Raw genomic sequence first — 21,504 nt, forward strand, 5'->3', positions numbered from 1 at the left:
GACACCTTCACACAGACACACAGGCAAAAATATCAATGTGCATAAAATAAAATAACATTAAATTAAATTTAAAAAAACTTTAGAGTGAAATTTTTTTACTAAGAATGAGAACCTTTAAAGGTAAGGACCTTTAGTTCAGTTTCTTGATTAGACCAATGAAATTATGCCAGTCATTCATTATTCAGAGAAATAGTATGTTCAGTTTAACATAAAATATTGTTTCCAATAGATCCCACAGTCATTGGACTAAGTGAATTTCAACTGAAACTAAATATAAATGTTTATCCTCCGTAGTTATTTCTAAGTGATAAGAAAGTAAAACTTTGCTTTAAATATCTACTTTATAGAGCTTTTGATGATAAATGTTGCATTGCCACTCTGCTTGCTGGTTACTTTTAATGTCTAAAATAACTGTGACCTTGACTGACTTCTGGGATAACCATAAACTGTTTTATCAGCAATCAAAAAGTCCTGTATGATATAAGGTGCTTGAGCATTTATGAAATGAATGCTGACTCCTCCTTGATGTTAGAGACAATGGCAGGATGGACATAGGGAATGGACAGACATGGAGAAGAACAGACCTTGCATAACTACTTCCTGCTAATGTCTGCACCATTTACCTTCTTTTCTAGATATCTGGTACAGCTTCATATACAAAAACATACTTTAGATGACCTTGGATGACAGTGGTGTCACGGTCGTCAGCTTGATTGGTTCTGGACACAAAGCCAGTTGTTACTCTGCTTTTCTCTGCCCTTACAACTTTTCACACACACACACACACGCTTTGATTTAATGTTTTATTTCCATTAATAATAAGGTTAAATAATCCCCTCACTGCCTTCCCACTGTCTCTTCAGTCTGCTTCCCAGGACAACATTCAAAATCCAACTCCACCTCCTCAGCCTTCCCACCACATCCCTGTCACAGGGTAGAACTTCCTATATTTAGAGTCCTTCAAGACTTTGAACTCTACTCTTTACAAAGTATTTAGAAATCAAAACCAAATCTTCCTCATAAAAATTCTTCTGAACAATAGTTCTCCATTTTATCTTTATTTTGGATGAGATTCATATAAAAATCTTCTTAGCATGCTATATTTACTTCATGAGAAAGGATAATGGTAATCAATTGACTCTACAATCAATTTCATATTGTGCTTTGATCCACCGATTATATAAGTGTGTGTGTGTGTGTGTGTGTGTGTGTGTGTATATATATATATATATATGTATAATTTGATCCACACATATAATTTCAAAAACTGCTTAGAGGCAATGCTAGATATGGGGCCCAAAGATATGGTAGCAAAGTATTTAACGCATAAGCAAGAAGATATATTGTATAAGGGTTTATGGTAGAATTTAGACTACCTTGCAGGAAATAGGAAGAAGCCAGAGTCACATAAAGGGAAAGCCCTAAAGAAGACAAATTTCAAATAAGGATGCATGAGAGCTACCTGTCTTTCTTGTCCATTGGTACCCAGAAGCCTCCAACTCTTGCAACTATTCAGGCTGCACTAGGTCCATGCCATCACCTCTAGTAAGGTTAAAAAGGCATGTGAAATCACAGTTCCTAGTCATAAAGCAGGTTCAAGATAAAATTGTTCAAACAATAAATTTAGTCTAAAATATGGTGGCGAAAAATACTGTCCTAGTCATTGTTCTATTGCTATGAAAAGACACCATGACCAAGGCAACTCTTTAAAAAGCAAGCATTTAATTGTGGGCTTGTTTACGGTTTCAGAGGGTTAGTCCAACATCATCATGGTAGGCAGCATAGCGGCAGACATGGAAGGCATGATGTTGGAAAAGTAGCTGAGAGCTACATCCTGATCCTCAGGCAGAGAAGCAGAGAGACTGAGCCTAGCATGGGCTTTTTGAAAGCTCAATTCCCACTCCCCTCCCCCATGACACACTTTCTCCAACAAGGCCACATTTCACAATCTTTCTAATTCTATCAAAGAGTTCTACTCCCTGGTGACTAAGCCTTCAAATATATGAGTCTATGAGGTCCATTCTTATCCAAACCACCAAAAATGTGGATATTAATGTTTCTGACAATTGTCTTTCCTGGAATGAACATATTTGAGAATTTTAACAATGGTGGTGTCTACATGACTTGTTCTTTATTTGGAATATGAAACTCAGACCATTATTTTCTGCTCATAGTTTACTGCCTTCCTCCATAAACATGTATTGATAATCTATGTGAAGAATGTGTAAAGGTATGAGGACATAGAGCTAAGAGTTATCTCTTACCATAAGAATATAATAATAAGCCAGTTGAGTGCAGTAGCACATACATTTCATCCTAGCACTCCACAAGCAGAGGCACTTGGATCTCTGAGGTCAGCCTGGTCTACATAATGATCTGCAGGCCAGCCAAGGCTATGTAGTAAGACCCTGTCTCAAAAGAAAAAAATCTTCAAAGCCTATCATAACCTAGAAAGGGTTAAGACATTAGATACAATAAAAATAACTACCATATATAAAGTCGGAGATGAGAATGAGTCTCATGAGAGCAAGGAGCACAGTCTAAAGGCAGAAGGGTATTAACCCTTCCTTCTCTGAGTAAGGGGAGCATTCAGGCTTGTTTGAAAGAGAAAGTAACTGACAACTAAGAAAACTGGGAAAGGAAACCACACAGAGGCAAGTCAGATGCAAAAGCATCAGGAGTATATGGTCTTTCTGGAGACATGCAAGCAACTGAGCATGGCTGGAGCCATTTAGATGTAGTGTGTGCACGTGTAAACACACACACACACACACACACACACACACACACAAGATGATGGTAAGGCAACAATAGGATAAGGGATGTGCAGACAAGAGGTGATTAAAATCATTGCTCCCACGAAGAAGTACAGAAGGACAGGCTCTAGGTGTGCCTGGTAAGGTCTTCCCAGTTGTCAGTTGGATGATAGAACGGAGCACTGAGAATTTAGACTGGAGATAATGGCCCCATGTGAAAACAAAATAATCCAGGTGAGAAGGATACCTATATTCACTTAAATGAGTATCCATTATAACATACAAGAGACAAGAAAGGCAACCCCCCTCATAATGATTTCCCTGGAGAGACAGGGAGGGAGAAGACAGGAGCTGCTATGACCTCCCACCCTCCTAGGACAAGGTGGATTACAAAGCATTCCAATCAGACTCAACCATCTGTAGTTTATGTCTTTGCCTGCATGGTCTATTTGACACAGGCAACATCATCAAGATGCGGAACCGAGTCGTTTTCCTACAGTCAGTGAAAGCAAGTCTGGAAATGAACACATAAATAATGAAAGGAAAATAAAGCAACAGCAAAAAGCAGGTTGGTAGGCAGGTAGGGAAGTCAATAATAATATCCACGTTTCTATCTAGAGTAGTGGTTCTCACCCCTCCTAATGCTGTGACCCTTTAATACAGTTCCTCATGTTGCGGTGACCCCCAACTATAAAATTATTTTCATTGCCATTTATAACTATAATTATGCTACTGTTATGAATTGTAATGTAAATATCTGTATTTTCCAGTGGTCCAAGGTGACCCTGGGAAAGGGTTGTCTGGCTCCCAAAGGGGTCGTGACCCACAGGCTGAGAACTGCTGAGCAAGTGAGTAGATGAGACACGCACAGAGAGAGATAGGTTAGATGAACTCTACAGAACAGGACTCATATGGAGGTAAGGGTGGCAAAAGGCAGTGAGGTGATGAGACTTAGGGTTAGGATACTCTTGGGATCTCCAAAGGGCAGAAGATGGTGGGAATTGGACAATTGGACACGTGGTTTAGAAGTTCCTAAGGATCTTGTCTGGGACCAGAACTAAAATTAAAGCCAATGATAGTCTGAAGTCAGGTAGAATGGTGTGCAAATGAGGTGATAGGAGGGCATTTAAAGTAATAAAAAATGTGATTTTTTTAAGGAAAAAAATGTTCTCAAATAACAGGAACCACAGAAGTAGAATCACAACAAACAAGTATCTTAGAAAACTGTATCCTTTTCCTCTTCTGGATGGATTAGCTTTTAATTGTCTGGAAAGATCAGGTTTATAAAAGGAAATTTGTTACTATGGAAACGGGCTTTCAATATCAAACAGGCAGTTTGACCACAAAAAGGTAATTACTTTAGTTTCCCCCTTAATTGCATGCTTTCTTGCTGTTCAGTAAGTGTATATATACCCTGTTGGACAGAACTGTCCAGTCAACCAGGGCTGTGGTGAGCCAAAGCATAAACATAGGTCTCCAGCCAACCTCCTAAGCTGTTGACCACTGGGTACCCCAGACCCAGACATTCTGGGGCTTTACTCCTTTGTACACTATCAGCTTATGAAACTCTCCAAATTCAAATAACCATCCCACCTTTTCTCCCATGAGCAAATCCCCTTAGTCTGGCATCTCATGGTCCCTGTTAGTCTATTCGAGGGTAGAGTTCGAGTATTCAGCTCCATTAAAAGAGTAACTATACAGGATTCAAAGAAATATCAAAATGTTAAAACTTTATGAAAGTTCTTATGGTATCGGTCTCTCCTTTGGATCATAACTCCACATTGTTAAACTCAGGACACAGTCGTGTTTAAATAAGTTCACTAACCTTTTCCAGAAAACGTTGTATAGCTGCTTCCTGGCGCTCCATATTAGCAATATATCTATGTCTCCCGATGGAAGAAATGATCTGTGTCTCTTTTTCCAAAAGTTCGCACAGGGCAGCCTTCCTCTCGGCTTGACTTGAATATTGGTCAATTTGTGTTATTTCTTCTTGCCGCCAAACTAGAGGACGGGCGTAAAAAGCTCATGAGTTGTCAAAATCCATGGCTTTTTAAAAACAGATTTCTTTTATTTTTTAATTATATTAATTTAACTAATGATATTAATATTTTTAATTTTTAATTATGGCTTGGGGAGGTGTGCACATGAGTATAGATGCTATTGGAGGGCAGAGGTGTCGGATCTCTCTGGAGCTGGAGCTACAGGTGATTGGGAGATTGGGAGCCACCTTCTGTGATTGCTGGAAATCAAACTCAGGCCCCAGCTCTCCAACACTCAAGATAAAATAATTTTGTAAAACTCGTAATTCAAAAGCACTAAGTGTTCTTAACAGTTCTGGGTCCTCCACAACCGATCCTCTTTCCTTTACTCTTTCAGCTTCTACGAGTCTGAAGACTTTCTTTGATTTTCTCTGTTCTTTTTCCCCTTTCTCTATCACTTCTTACTCCATCTTAGGGTCTGCTTCTCTAAGAACCCAAAATAGTAGTAGTTTAATACACAGTAGTTTACATTAGTTATCACATTCATTGTATCACAAATTTTAGATTAACTGCATTATGCTATAATAATCCTTAATGTATTTTAAAGCACTGATCACTATAAATAAAGATGATGTTGCGTAAATGTATTCTAAGACCATATCATAAAGCTCCAAAGAGCAGTGATTTAGTAAGCCCATTCTGTCAAAATATAGACCTACATCATCACATATGAATTTATATGGCATATGTCAAACTTAAATCAAAGTTTCTAGACTCACATATGTTTTTAATAAAGGTTCTATTCAAATCCTTATGCAAACGAAATTTGGGGGAGAAAATTCTTTTTCACTTCACATTTCAAAACTGTCAAGCTTATACTGACAGAAGCATAGGATAGGAAATGACCTTAGGAATTAAATTGCTCAGTCCTGCATCTGAGCACGTACCCTCCTTTCAGTCGCTCGGACAGGAACAATTTGCCTGACACAGAACCAATTTCTTGAGCTACATGCCATCCCTTTGGGCAGCTGAAGGTAGTGTCTCATGTCTCTCTTACGTTTTCCCTTCTCAAGACATAAACACTTCCATTTTTAAATTGTGCATTATATGACACAATTTCCTCTCACATCCAGGTCAACCTTTTCCTGTTTCCTTACACACCACTCAAAGTGTGCTATCAAATTCTGTCAAAATAGAGGCTTCCACACAACACGCCCCACACTCTCCTGATTGAAGTGACAAAAATACAGAGGAGGGAGAGGGAGAGAGATAGGAGGCAGCAATGGACATAAGAAAAGAATTTGATATGCCAATAGCATGCAGAACTCCCAGGAAACATAATGAAGATTTGGGTGAATAAATTTGTAGATGAATTTCTAAACAGTCTTAGTAAATAAGAAACACAGAGCCAAATACAGAAGTAATAGCCAAAGAGATCAGAGAAATAGCAAATAGCCACAACTAGCCTTATCTTACCACCACACAGTAGCTTCCACAGAGAGAGCTTCTTCCTGCCTAACCTGTGCTTTCATTGCCTTCCTGTTTTGCCTTCTCATTGGCTCTAAGCCCAGCCACATCACTTCCTCCTCACTGCCTGTCTATACAGACCTCCAGGTCTCTATGGTTGGTACTAGGATTAAAGGCTCGTGTCACCATACTTGGCTGTGTCCTTGACCACAGAGAGACTCTGCCTGCCATGTGATCAGATTAAGGGCATGCATGGGCTACCACCACATGACTATTGTTTATGGCTCACTGACCTCTGATCTCCAGGCAAATTTTATTTATTAACATACAAATAAAATATCACATTTGAGCACAAATAAAGTATCACCACATAAATTAAAAATAAATCATCCCCAAAATATGCAAACACCGTTTCCCCAAACTACTTCAGTGTCATCTCAGAAATTGGGTCTCATAGAAGAAGGTGGTAAATCTCAATTCACTTGATTGGGAGCTAGAAAAGGGTAGACTTTGTAGCTTGAGTTTTCCTGCCTGGCCCACAGTCAGGACAAATCTCTATCACCCACCAGTCCCACAGCCACTCAGACCCGACCAAGTAAACACAGAGACTTATATTGGTTACAAACTGTATGGCCGTGGCAGGCTTCTTGCTAACTGTTCTTACAGTTTAAATTAATCCATTTCCATTAATCTATACCTTGCCACATGGCTCGTGGCTTACCGGCATCTTCACATGCTGTTTGTCATCGTGGCGGCTGGCAGTGTCTCTCTTACCCAGCTTCCTGTTCTCTCAATTCTCCTCTCTGTTAGTCCTGCCTATACTTCCTGCCTGGCCACTGGCCAATCAGTGATTTATTTATTGACCAATCAGCAACACATTTGGCATACAGACCATCCCACAGCAAGACTTTTAAGCCAGTTGATTACCATGCCTTGAGAAAGTCTCTGAAATGTCTAAAGAGAATGTCTAACGTTTTAAATCACAGCTGAAAACAGTGGTAACTGTGCTGGTTTGTAGAGAAAAGGAATTCTTGAAACAAAGTATAAAGAAAGAGGATAAAGCAATGGGTAATAAGCTATGTTTAAAATATGAGATTATTATGCTTACATATTAGTGTGTGATTATATTACATATTAATAATTTACATATTAATGTTGTAGTTTAAATAAAATAACTTCGAAGATTTCCAATAATTATTTTTACTTATGTGCATGTATGTCTGTCTTGCGTTATGCCGCAAGTGTCCATAGAGGCCAGAAGAGGGCGACAGATCCCTACAGCTGGAGTGACAGATGGTTGTGGGCCAACCCGTAAGTGCTGAAAGCCAAACGCGAGTCCTCTGGGAAAGCGGCAAGCACCCTTCACCACTGAGCCATCTTTCCAACACCCAAAATAGAGGGATTTTGCATGATTACAAGGGCATGATATTCTCAAGAGGCATGTTTGAAACAGAGTGACACCCAAAATTGAAATGGCAAGTTAGCCAAGATGAGCAAAATGAAAGCAAACTCTGTATCATCCCTATAAGAAACGTGACAGAAGAACTCAAAACTCAGTGCCTGACGTGAAAGATCAGTTAATGACCTGACTGTAGTGGATGTTGACACCAGAAATCATGTGATCATGTTCCATCCATCCACATGCGAACACAGCTGCAGTAAGTGTATGTTACATTGCAGAAAGCAGATCAAAGTACTAATGGGTTTATTTATAAGTACCCGGCCCATAGCAGCCTGCTGAATCTTCCGGCAAGCCAATGAAGCAGGAGCTGTCATCTCTTGTGAAAAGGGAACTAAGGGAGTTCTGGGAACCCGCCCAAGGACACACAGCTAGGGAGTGGTGGTGTCAGGACCCAAGCTCAGGAAGTCCAGCTGTGTGGAATACACTCTTCCATCAAAAGCAGAAACTACGCTATCCTTTATTTTGAACATGGGACTTGCCAGTTGCCCCATTACAAAGGCTTCAATTATCCAGTGGTCATTTAAGTCTTTCCCTCTACATAGAAATAGCATTTAAGTACAGTGTCAGGATGGTGGTCTAAGGAAGCTCCCGGAATCTATTCTGTTCACACAATCAAACTTACCTTTACTCTGGACTTTAAAAAGCCTTCTCTCGTGTGTGGTTATTGCACCTGCCAATGTCCTGTCACTTCTTTATTCATTCAAAACACTCACCAATGTTATAATGAAAAAGGGGCTCTGTAAGATGCCAGGATGTACAAAGTGAGACAGCCTAACTTTCTTCTTCAAGGGATTAACACATTTCCTAGCCTTTCTCTAATTGGATAAGTGATAAGGAAAAAAGTAAAAAAAAAAAAAAAAAAAACAGAGTTTCTGCTTCTCTTTCTATTTGCCATCATTCAATGCCCACCACTTTCCACCACTGGGTTTTAAGAGTTTGTTTGAATAGATGCATCTTTGTCTTGTTCTATAGACATGATTCAAGCATATGTACTCCTCTACTGTGGTGCTATGGGCATGGTTACTTTCTTACCAGGCTGTAGGAATATTTCAAAATGTATTTCATTTATATGAACTTACATAGTTAGAAAGTGTTTGCTTTCTATTAAAACTTCAGATTTACTTTAATAGTCACTAAGAATTATAAAATGAATATCTAAAGCCTGAGTGTGGGTTTGGACCTTCCATTTATAGCCACTACCTTTTATGATATTGTGTTTTGCAATTTTATCAGGCTATTTCTTTGTCCTCTCATATTTTAAGTTGAAACCATCCAGATCAGGTCAAGGATTGCTAGTCCTGTTCTTTGTTAGAACCCACTCTGTCCTTTATCAGGAATACATTATTCAAACACCGTCCAGTTTAATCTATCCAGCAAGAGGATTCTGAAATGCAAAAGCTAAATTATCTTCAGCAAAAATTGTAAAATTTGAGAGCTATATTATATTATGGAAATCCAGGAAATCTGTGATTGATGAGTGTGTTATTTAAAAGTAGCTTTACCAACCAGAATAAGAAATATGACAAACCCCATATACCAAAAGGCAGTTGATGAATAAAGGGAAATTGTTTGCTTGTAGAAATAATAACTGAGAAGATTTATCTCACAGGATTACAAAGTTGCTCCCAAAAAGCAAATAAAAGCTGATTGGTATTAGTAAGCTTATTTTATTTCCCCACTTTATATCAGAAACATCCAGAGCCTAAAGTAAGTTTAGGCTATGAGGTTATTAGCCAAACTAGTCTGGAAATTTCAAAGAGGGGTGTATTATTCTCCTATATCAATAATTAAGACTTGTTGAAATCTGGAAATACACATGAATATTCAAACACACATGTAGACTCAAGTTTCACATTTTTGTTAGCTTCTTGCTATGACATGTGAAAAGAAAGTAACCTATAGAGCTAATTAAAAACAAAAACCAATGAATCTTAATTTTAATTAAAAAAAAACCTCTCCGTTAGACGAAGATAGCAAATCTGTATGAAGGGATAAAATACATCAGTATATTGTCCCAACCACCAAAGAGGAGTAGAAAGTCACAGGGCAGAGACATCTGAACTATTCAAGGAGGTATGATGTACGGAAACCAGGAGGGAGTCTTCCCCTTTTGTGTGACATGTGTCCCTGGAGATGACAATGAAAGCAGTCAGGAGCACTGAGATGTTGTGCTAGTTTTCTAGGGCTGCTGTGACGAAGCACATGCAGACCTTCCTGCATTAAGCAACAAAATCTCATTTCCTGACAGTTCTGGAGGCCCCAAGTCGAAGGGTAAAACACTGTGTGAGTTGTTTGTTCCTGTGCCTCTCTTCTCATGGCCATTTCCCCCTAGTGCTCTGCCCAGTACTCCACCTATGTACAATCAAATGTGTTCATAGGGACACCAGTCCTTACTGTGTTAAGGCATGCTCACATGCCTATTGATTTTTCTTTATTACCTCTTTAAAAATATATATTACCAAATATGACCACACTTGAGGTACAAAGAATTCAAATGTCAACGTAAGAATTTTGGGGGACCGCAATTTTAATCAATGAAGAAGCCAGTAACTACAAATAATTTTGAGGCAAAATATATCAAAAAAATGGTTAATTGGAGATAATAAAGTTAATTTGTCCCCTAAACTTATATTCTTGGACAAATTAGGGCTGCTATCTGTATTCTGTATTCACTCTGAAACATCTTATTTGAACTTGTTATCTCTAAGCAAGAAATCTTGGGAGCTACAGTAGTTTGTCTGCCATGGCAGTTTACATGCATCCACACTATAAAATTCTCATCATAAACTGGAAGGCCGAATGACCTGAAAAGGGACAACACACACCAAACAAGACTGTCAAAATGAGAAGCTAGAAGGAGAAAGGGATAAAAGTAGCAGGAAAAGGTCGGCAGATTAAACACACAACAGTAAACAGGTGAACATCTAAATTAAATGGACCTTTAAAACAAAAATACAGAGCAAATAGTTTTTTAAAAAAGTATTTATACTTGATTGTCTCAATAAGCACATTAAATGTAAATTATTATCTAAACATTCCAATGAAAATGCACAGGTCATCTGATTAGGTTTTAAGGATAACATAAATTATATATCCGCCGGGCAGTGGCGGCAAACGCCTTTAATCCCAGCCATCGGGAGGCAGAGGCAGGCGGATCTCTGTGAGTTTGAGGCCAGCTTGATCTACAGACCGAGATCCAGGACAGGCACCAAAACTACACAGAGGAACCCTGTCTCAGAATATATATATATATATATATATATATATATATATATATATATATATATATATATGTATATATATCCTGAATATGAATATGAAAACACAAAGAACAAAAAGTCACAGAATAGTGAGAGGTGTGTCACACTAGCAGTGATCTAAAGAAAGTTGGGGCTGGGTATTGAGATATACACTTGAAATCTCAACAGAGGCAGGAGGGTTGCAGGTTCTAGGCTAGCTTAGGTTACCAAGTGAGACTTTATCTGAATAGAAGAAAGCAGGAAGAAGAGAGAGTGAGGTATGAGGAGGGAGGAAGGAAGGGAAACAGAGAGGGAGCGAGACGGCAGGGAGACAAGGAGGAAGGGAAAAGAATAGATTGGTGATGGTCCAAGTTTATCATAGTCAAGAATGATACAAGAAATAAGGAAACTCATAATGACAAAGGTTTCATTCCATCATTCGTGTGTGTATTAGGACATAATTCTAAATATTTCTTCACCTAACAAGAGAGGTTCCAACTGAATCAAGCAGTACCTAATTGAATTGCAAAGAAAAACTGAAGAAACCATAATGATAGCTTGGAATCGCAGTGCCTCTCTCTTAACACCTGATAGACACGTAAGTGGAAAATTAGAAAATACACATATTTGTATAATACTCTCAACCAAGTTGACATAACTGATATTTGCCAACCATCACTTCCAACTACAACAGAACACAAACATTTCTCAGGTACAACAGAACATTTTCCAAAATGACCTGTTTTATTACTAAAATAAGCCATGAGAAATTTAGAAGGACTCAAGTCATGTAGAAGTATATTCCATAGCAAAATTAGAAATCAGTAACAAAGATCTATGAAAAATCTTTAAACAACATACTTCAAAATAATCTGTCAAAGACAAATTATAAAGGAAGTCAGAAAGTATTTTGAAAAGAAAGAAAATAAAACTCAACTTATCATAAAGTTGGGGAACAGCTAATGCAGCAGTACCTGAATCCAGATCTCAGAACAATGATCTTTGCTTTTACCATATGATGAGAAAAAGAGCAGTAAACTGCACTAACAGTAAGCAGAACAGAGGAAATGATAATAAAAGAAGAAACAGACAATAATAAAAACAAAAGAACTCTTCCGGGACCTGTCCCCTGGTACATGAGCCGGCTTTTTGGAGCTTAGTGCCTATGGTGGGACACTTTGCACAGCCTTGGTGCAGGGAGGAGGGGCTTGGACCTGCCTCAGCTGAGTATGCCAGGCTCTGCTGACTCTCCATGAGAGACCTTGCCTTGGAGGAGGTGAGGGGCAGGGTTGCGGGGGAAGGCTAGGGGGTGGGGGGAGGGAGGACAGAGGAATCTGTGGTTGATATGTGGAATGAATAGGAGATCTCTAAATAAAAAAAAATTGAATAAAGATAGAGAAATCAATAAAAGAGTAATGAGATTGTGAATCCATAGACCAATTGATCGGGGGAAAAAAGAAAAAAGACAGAATTACCAGTATTAGGAGTTTGGGGGAATATTATTACAGATCCTACAGATAACAAAAGGATAATATAGAATACTGTTAATATCTTTATGTTAGCATGTTCACAATTATACATGGAATAAACAAGTCATATAAATGATGCAAACTAACAAAGATAAGTACAAGAAAATTTATACTATAAATAGATATATCTATCAAAGACATTACATTTAGAATCTCAAGCTTTCCCACAAAGAAAACTCAAGGCCTTGGTGACCTTACTGGTAAATTAGAAACATTTTTAAGAACAAAATACTAATTCTATATAAAACTGAAAAAAATGAAGAAAAAAGAGTACAGCATTATCTAGACATCAAAACTAAACAGTAGGATAACAAGGAAAAAATAAAATCTACAGACCAAGATCCCTTAGGAATCTATACAAAAGTCCTAACCAAATTTTTGCAATATAAAAAAGGTAATACAATGGTTCTCAACCTGTGAGTCATGACCCCTTTGAGGGGTTGAATGATTCTTTCACAAGGGTTGCATATCAGATATACCGTATATCAGATGTTTACATTACGATTCAAACAGTATCAAAATTACAACAAAAAAATTTTATGGTTGGGGTCACCATAACATGAGGAACTGTATTAAAGGGCTCCAGCATTAGGAAAGCTGAGAACTACTGAGGTAATACATCATAAATAAATGGAGTTTATCAAAGAATGCTGGATTGGCTTAACAAATGAAAAATAATTGATATAAATCTCTGTATCTTGGACTACAAAAAAAGCTGTCTAATTCTTTGAATATTGAAAAGGCAGGTGACAAAATGCAACATTCATCTCTCCCCCTGAGAGAAAAACTTCTTAGATGTTTATGCATAATAAGGAATGTCTTCAGTCAAATAAAGGACAATACTAAACACCTAAGCTATGATTAAATAACACTCACTGTAAAAAACTGGATGTCTTCTCTCTAACATCACACTGGTCCATTCGATGTGGATAAGAAGTGAGTCGTCACTAAAGTCAAACTCATAGCAGACTCTTTCATAAAAATTTACAAACTTGTTTTAAGCATTACTTAGAAAAGCAAATGATTTAAAATAGTCAAATCTACTTTGAAAAAAAAAAACCGAACCAAACAAAACACTCAGAGGACTAATAGCCCCTCGTTTCAAGATTCGTGAAACTACAGTAATCAAGAATGTGTGATACTGGTAAAAAGTTTAACAAATAATTCAATGGAACAGGATAAAGGTTCTAGTAGTTCTAGACAGAGCCACGAGTAGACAGTTAACTGATTTCTGATAAAGATGAAAAAGCAATTCAATGGAGAAAAAGCTATTCAGTAAAAAAATAATAATAATAGCTAAAAGCAAATAGGTTAAAACAAATTTATTTCCACACATACAACAGGTAAATCAACTTTATAGGATTAGAAAATAAAATGTTCTCTTGTCATTCTTATTCATATCAAAAGTCCTAGCTAGTTCAACAGGAAAACTTTGAAGTCATACTTCCTAAGGGAAATAACTGCCTTTATTTCACAGTTAGCACAGGTCCTAATTGTCTATATAAAATCTAAGAAAGAATCCAAAGTTAACAAGTGAGCTCAGTGAGGTCTGAGGATAGAAAATTGATGTATATAGGTCAATTGTGTTCCTATATACTAGAAACAAGCACCTGGGGTTTTCTTTAAAATTTCCTTTTCCAGTGCTGGAAACTTAACCCAGGCAACCACTAAATTGCATCCTTACTCCTGTTTAAATAATACCAAAACAATTAGGTAGATGGAAAAAATTAATAAAATATGTGAAGGATTTATATGTCAAAAGACAAAACACTGATAAAAGAATCAAAAAGATTGAAACAAATGAAAAGATATACATATGTCCATAGGCTCAATATTGTTAAGATACTGAAAGATACATAATGTCCATAGGTACAATATTGTTAAGATGTCAGTTATCTCAATTTATCTAGAGACTAAACACAATTCCATTTAAACTCCCAGCAAATGTTTTTGTTGTTGATACTGTTGTTTCAAGGCAGGGTTTCACTGTGTATCCCTGGCTGTCCTGATACTCACTCTGTAAACCAGACTGGCCTTGAACTCACAGAAACGTGCCTGCCTCTGCCTCCTCGGTGCTGGGATTAAAGGCGTGCGCCACCACCACCACCTGCTCCAAAGATTTTGTGTATAGGTGTTTTGTCTGCTTCTATGTCTGCAGCACCTGTGTGCCTGGAGCCCTGGGAGAGCTGAAGAAGGCACAGTATTTAGGCAGTTGTAAACTGCCACATGGGTGCTGGGAATTGAACCCAGGTCCTCTGCAAGAAAAGCCAATGCTCTTAACCACTGAGCCATCTCTCGAGCCTCTAGCAAAAGGTTTTTGAACAGAATAATGTTAATTGTAAAACCTGAATGTAAAGACAGGAGCCAGAACAGACAGAAGAACAATGGGAAGACTTGTATTACTCAGTTTCAAGACCAACTATAAAGACACAGAGCCAACACATTGCAGTGCTAGTGAAAGAGAGAGACAGAGACAGAGACAAAGAGAGAGAAGAGTAATCAGCCAAGAAATTGATCTATACGTGTACGGTCACATGACTGATTATTGCTGTGGCCTGAATGTGTGTGTGCCCCCAAATTCACATGTGACCTTTTATCCTCAAGGCAATGATCTTAGCTTGTGTTTCCTGGAAATGACTAGGTCCTGGCAGTGAAATTCTCACTAATTAGATTAAGCCCTTATGAAACAGGCCTAAGCAAGCATTGCACCCTTGAATGTGCATTGTTTATAAGCTACACAACCTACACTACCTTGTTATAGGAATCTATAAAGAATAAGGAATTGATAAAGATATGAGGACAATTCAGTGGAGATGAGGCTATGTCTTCAACAAACAGAGACACAACAATTGGATGCTCAAAACAAAAGCATTTAAAAATTAACTTCAACTTACATTTCATACCTCATATAATTTTCTTCAAATTGAATTATATATCTAAATGTAAAATATAAAGCCACAAAATTTCAAAAGAAAATATAGGAAAAAAATCTATGTGAGCCGATGTTTGAAGAATTTTTAGATGTAACACTAAGTATATGGCCTATATAAAAACAAATTGATAAATTGAACTTTATCAAAGGTAAAGACATTCACTACAGAAAACACCAAGAGTGAAAAGGTAAGTTCTTACTTCAGAGAGTAGAGCCCCTCTTTTCCTGGCCTGACAGGTGATTCACGCTTACTATGCCAGGGTACTTGAGCTGACCTCCCATTCTCCAAATTTTCTGGCCCTGAGAGAGATGTCTAAACTCTGGGTAGCTGCTTATAAGGGTACCAGCTGTTCACTTTGAGCCTCTCACTGACAAAATTCCATCATTTCTCCAGTTGACTGGCTGAACAAGACAATGGAGGGCCTGGCCTTGTTTATTCATTCTCTCAGGTGTAGACTCGGTTTGATAGACAACTGTGTGTTTCTGCTCAAAATATCCTGGGAGTGGTATACACCTCAATGTTGTCTTCCAGATCTCCAGCACCCTGGGTTGTAGTCAGACACTGACCTACCAGGACTACCAGTGGGTGTACTACCAGTCCTCTGTGTACCTCAAACTAAAGGAACTTACTTCAAAGACCACCAAGAGGACTCCTTGAAATACCTCTAACAATCCTCTTGGAAACTACTCCAAAGTAATGGCTCACTTTAAAAAACAAAACAACAACAACAACAACAAAACACTTTTACTAGCTGCTTCATAACTTTCCTTCTTTTTTTAATTTCTTTGATCTTACTGAGTGGCCCATGGGCCAAAGCAAGTTCTCGATTTACTTCTTCTTATAAAGCCTTTATAAGGGGGACAAAAATGTCTTACACTGACTCTGATATCCTGATATCTAACCTCTTGGGTTCTCAGTCAAATGAATTGGGGTGATGGGGCTGTACATCTCCAGAAAGGGCAAAATGAAGACAGGAGTGCCTGAGATTAGATAGGATGATGAAGTAATTAAAACTTATGCTTTCCTCAAGAGGTCCAAGCTGGTTTTCCCTCCGAAAGGCTGGCTCTCAGGCCACTAAAGCTGAAAAAACACACACTCATCCAACTAGGATCTGCACCCCCAAGTCTAACACCCTAGAGAAATGCACACTCCCGTTCTCCCTCAAAGGGACAGCCTGGGTACAAATCCACAGTAAAATGGATAAAATAACTGTGGTCCTTTTCTGCAGTGGCATAGTCTATAGAAATGAGACCAAACAAGCTGAAATATGTGTGATAACACAGACAGAACTCACAGTATAATATTGAAGTTTAAAAGACAGACATAAAAAATTCATTCCGAATAATTCTACTTACATAAAAATTGAAAACAAGAAAGACAAGCCCAATTACTCCTTAGAATACGGGAACTCAAACCAACATTCTTCCCCTAATGGCGTTCAGGGAAATTCTGGTTAGTGAAAATCTGCCCTATCATACTGCAATAAAAAGAGCGACACAACATCAAGTATCAGCTGGAGACAGTCTTGCCTGATGTATCTTGGATGGTAATGTTTATCTTCTTAAATAAGTAGCATTCTGTTTTTATTACTATGGTAAGAACGTCTTAAAAAAAAACAATTTTTGGATTATGAATTGTACTTCAAGCCACACAATTGTCACTCTGAGCCACAAGAGGGCAGTAACTACAAGGCTCACTTGGGAAGAAGGAATGAAAAAATAGAAATAAATACAAGAGTGGCATAAAACACTGATCTGTAAACAGATGAGTACCTCCCCCAAAAATAAAGGAATTTTAAATTATTCTAAATTTTTTAATTCATAATTTTAAGATGGAAAACTGAAATAAATTTCCTGTGTAAGAAATGTCTATTTGTTTTCACTTTCGCCATACAATTCCTGTACAGTCATATATAAAGCTCATGTTCTACTTTGACATAGAAATACTGTTAAGATTAGTCACTGCAGGACAGGAACTCACACATGTATTTCCATAAATGTTATATTTTGTGTTTTTCACTTGATTGAGCTTTGTGAATAAGATGTAACTGGAACTGTGGAATCTTTTTCAGAGTTGAGGAAACTGAGGTTTACAAGAAGAGAGCAATTGGTACTACCTAATACTGTCAAGTAGAGAAGGCAGAATTTGTTGTTTTCTGATGCTTTTCACAATTGCCCATCATCATGATGAAATTAACAGGGACATCATTGGCTACTTCATACATGACTTGAAATATTATTCTCATAGTTTCCTGCTATAACAGAATGTTAGTTTTACGATTATAGGATTTTTTCAGGAAACATGGCTAACAATGCTCTCTATTGAACCACCAATTTAAAAACTGATCTTTTTTTGTTTGTTTGTTTGTTTTGGTTTTTCGAGACAGGGTTTCTCTGTAGCTTTGGAGCCTGTCCTGTACTAGCTCTGTAGACCAGGCTGGCCTTGAACTCACAGAGATCCTCCTGCCTCTGCCTCCCAAGTGCTGGGATTACAGGCGTGCGTCACCACTGCCTGGCAAAACTGATCTTTATACTACATGGAGTAACCACAAAAACAGATAACAATGCTTAATGTTATAAACAATTGGAGAAGTCAAAGACTCATTCTCTTGGCTTAAAGAATGCTGTTCAACTACAATGAAATTGGGGTTACTTTAAATTTTAAAAAATTTGTATCCTCACAAGAACCCAATCTTTGCACTCTCAGATATGCAGTATAAGAAAAGACTCCTGTCTTCGGACTATTATAGTCATCTGTTTCTGATTTTCTTCCTTCCCTCCTTCATTAATTCATTTTAGTGGTTATTGTTAGGCATATAAGCTAAGCACGGATTATTGCCCAATTATAAATAAATCATTCCTTCATGGAGTTTGCACTCCACTAGTAAAAATAAATGCTAAACACAAGGTGCCGATGACAGTGAAAAGTATGGGGTGCAGTGAGGACCATCATATGACAATAGCAGTGTGATACAGCTGATTTTCACTAATCTGAATTTCCATGAATATCAATAGCTAAAGAACATTGGTTTGAGTACCCATATTCTAAGGAGGGCTTAGAGTAATCAGACTTGTCTGTTGGGTTTGTCTTCCTTGTTTGCAATTTTTATGTACATTATTACTTGAAAAGGCCATGAACTCTTTTCTCAGGGCAGTAGATACAACAGTCCCCTCCTTGAAGCCCCTTCTTTATTTCCTATCTTCCATCATGCTGTCTGTCACAGAAGCCTTTGAGTAGGCGACACTGACCCTAACACGGGAAGTAATGGAATCTTTGCCTTTATCTATAAGTAACACACATCCTATAGAGGATATAAGGTAAAGTTGTTGTTGGTGTTGTTCTTGGGGACTAAAGAGGAATTGATTAAAAGCATAATCAGACAGGATGTGGGATTTAAGAATTTAACAGCTCAGCTCTGAATTCACAAGCTGCTAAAGCATCCCACAATCCGATGAGGGAGCATTTTCAGTTATGTGGCTGAAGTACTGGCGCAACAATATACTAAAATGTGTGTGTGTGTTTCCTAACCTAGATTCCTAAGACAGTTCCTACATCAATGGTGTCTCTCTTTTCTCCTCATCAAGCCTGTCTGTCCTGCAAAGCTCTTGCAGCACTTACGTTCTAGAGCATTGTAAAGGAGCTCAAAGTCCTCGCTTGTCTTAGGGTTGTGCCTCCGGTAGTAGTCCATCTGCATCCACTCTTCCTTTTCTTTGATCTTCTTGAGCTCTTGCTCTTCTTCCCAATCCAGCCTCTTTCTCTTCTGTTCTCTTAGACGGTCTACATACTGCTTAGCATGCCATTGCCTGTAGCGAGTCTGTATCACTATCACCTGGGTTCAAATCAACAGGAAACCAAGCGTCACTGACTGGTTCATCAGAACGTGAAGAAAGGCAACAACCATTGTTCCCATTCAAATTCTACAACAAAACAATACTAGCCATCTGATTTTAATTCTTTCTGAGACATTACTATGCACAACAATGTAAAAACTATAAATAATGTGCCATTATTTATGGTGCTATTTTATTTGTGCTGAAATGTGATTTCATTTGTATGTTAATAAATAAAGCTACCTGGGGGTCAGAGCTAATAGCAAGCCATAGCAGAAGTCTGGCAGTGGTAGCACATGCCCTTAATCCCGATCACATGACAGGCAGATCTCTGTGTGTTCAAGGACACCACCAGCATGGAGACACCCACCTTTAATCTCAATACCAACCATAGAGACCTGGATGTCTGTATATACAGGCAGTGACAAGGAGGTCATGTGGTTGGGTTTACAACCAATGAAAAGGCAGAACAGAAAGTCAATAAAATGACAGATACACAGGAAGTAGGTCTCTTTCTCAGGGGAAGGATGGCAGCGGCAGCGAAGGGTAAGAAGGCCGTTTTAAGTCTCAGCTCTTAGCTACTCCTCTGACCTCTTGGGCTTTTAACTCTGCATTTGGCTCTGGGTTTCTTATTTAATAAGACCCTTACATCTACAATTATTTATATATGTGCCACTTTGGCTTTGAAATCTAGGAATACATTCCTATAAGAGGCCATTTGTATGTGCTTACCTCCTCCCCAGTATGTCCACCCCAACCCTTCCTCAGGCCAATGGCATCCCAGCTTGTCCCTGGCCCTTCTGCTGCTTGGCCCCCACCCTCAATCCCAGGGTACTTCTACCACTGATGCATGGAACACACCTGTCAGAATGGGTGAATGACCCACCTACCAGTGGAACTACATCCCCACCTGGATTCTGCCTCCTGTGACCATTTCCCAAGCCCAGGCATTCCCAGATCATCCCCAGCCCCAGGCTGGGCCCTCCCCACTACCCTAGAAGACTTCCCACAAGCAGACCCAGGCCACACAAACCAGAATGGCTGTGTGACCTGCCTAGTAGCAGAACTGTCCCCCTCCCTGGAATCTGTTCGTTGCGACCCTTCCTCAGGCCAATGCCATCCCAGCTCATCGCTGGTTCTGCGGCTGCTGCTGCCTCCAACCTCAGTGGACTTCTGTCACTGAGGCGCAGACCATACCAGCCACAACTGCCCTCACCAGTTGACAAGCGGCTCTTCCCTAAAACTCCAGCAGATTCCATACGCCCAGATCCAGTCCACACCTAATAGAAGAACAGATGCCATAGACCCACATGCAGTCCACACCATTCAAAAGAACAGCCCTAGAAACTCTACTGGGGGCCAGGCTGGTCCTAGGTACCACCGAAGAAGACTCAGGCTTTACTGGAGGCCAGACTGGATCTAGAGACCCAAGAAAACTTTGCCTTTACCAGAGGCCAAACCAGATCAGGGAACCCAAGGTCCCCAAAACCCCAGCAGAGACATCCTACTGGACCTGAAGATTCATCATTCACCAGAACCCTCGGCCACTTAGTCCAGAAGACCAGAGAGGAAACAGAAACCAAGGAACAAAACACCCATCCAACAAAGACAAACACAGGAATCAGCACCTAGACTGATAATCACCCCAAATCCAGATGCCTAAACACCAGTTTAAGAACACAATCAGGCCGGGCAGTGGTGGTGCATGCCTTTAATCCCAGCACTCGGGAGGCAAGAGGCAGGCAGATCTTTGTGAGTTTGAGGCCAGCCTGGTCTACAGAGTAAGACCCAGGAAAGGCACAAAGCTGCACGGAGAAACCCTGTCTCAAAAAACCAAAACAAAAACAAAAAAACAAAACAAACAAACAAAAAGAACACAATCAGTAACAGAAAAGGCAATGTGTCACCACCAGAACCCAGGTCTCCTGTGACAGGAAGACCTGAACATTCCAATGCAGCTAAAGCACAAGAAAACAGCCTTAAATATAACTTTATGAAAACGATAGAGGTCCTTAAAGAGGAAATGAAAAAATCCTTTAAAGAAATGGAGGAAAAGACAATCAAAAATTTGGAGGAAATCAATAAATCTCTTAAAGAATGTCAAGAAAAAAAACAGTTGACAGAAACAAACAAAACTGTTCAAGGCCTGAAAATGGAAATAGAATCAATTAAAACACACACACACACACACACACACACACACACACACACACACACACAGAGAGAGAGAGAGAGAGAGAGAGAGAGAGGGAATTCTGGAAATGGAAAACCTGGGTAAGCAAACAGGAACTACAGATGCAAGCATCACC

The 21,504-nt window shown here is 38.9% G+C and overlaps 1 protein-coding gene across 1 annotated transcript in view; it reads right to left on the reverse strand.

Annotated features, from left to right (window-relative positions):
• The window catches only part of Iqub (IQ motif and ubiquitin domain containing), a 70,184-nt gene that overhangs the window by 18,571 nt on the left and 30,109 nt on the right, over positions 1-21,504 (reverse strand). Inside the window, exons 7-8 of the mRNA XM_052719532.1 lie at positions 18,984-19,194; positions 4,582-4,757 (exon numbers count right to left, since the gene is read on the reverse strand). Of these exons, the coding sequence (XP_052575492.1) occupies positions 4,582-4,757; positions 18,984-19,194 (387 nt within the window). The remainder of the gene's footprint in view (positions 1-4,581; positions 4,758-18,983; positions 19,195-21,504) is intronic.

The sequence above is a fragment of the Peromyscus californicus genome, unplaced genomic scaffold, assembly GCF_007827085.1.
Source record: "Peromyscus californicus insignis strain IS unplaced genomic scaffold, ASM782708v3 Scaffold_6__1_contigs__length_162567912, whole genome shotgun sequence".
In the NCBI taxonomy this organism is placed as follows: domain Eukaryota; kingdom Metazoa; phylum Chordata; class Mammalia; order Rodentia; family Cricetidae; genus Peromyscus; species Peromyscus californicus.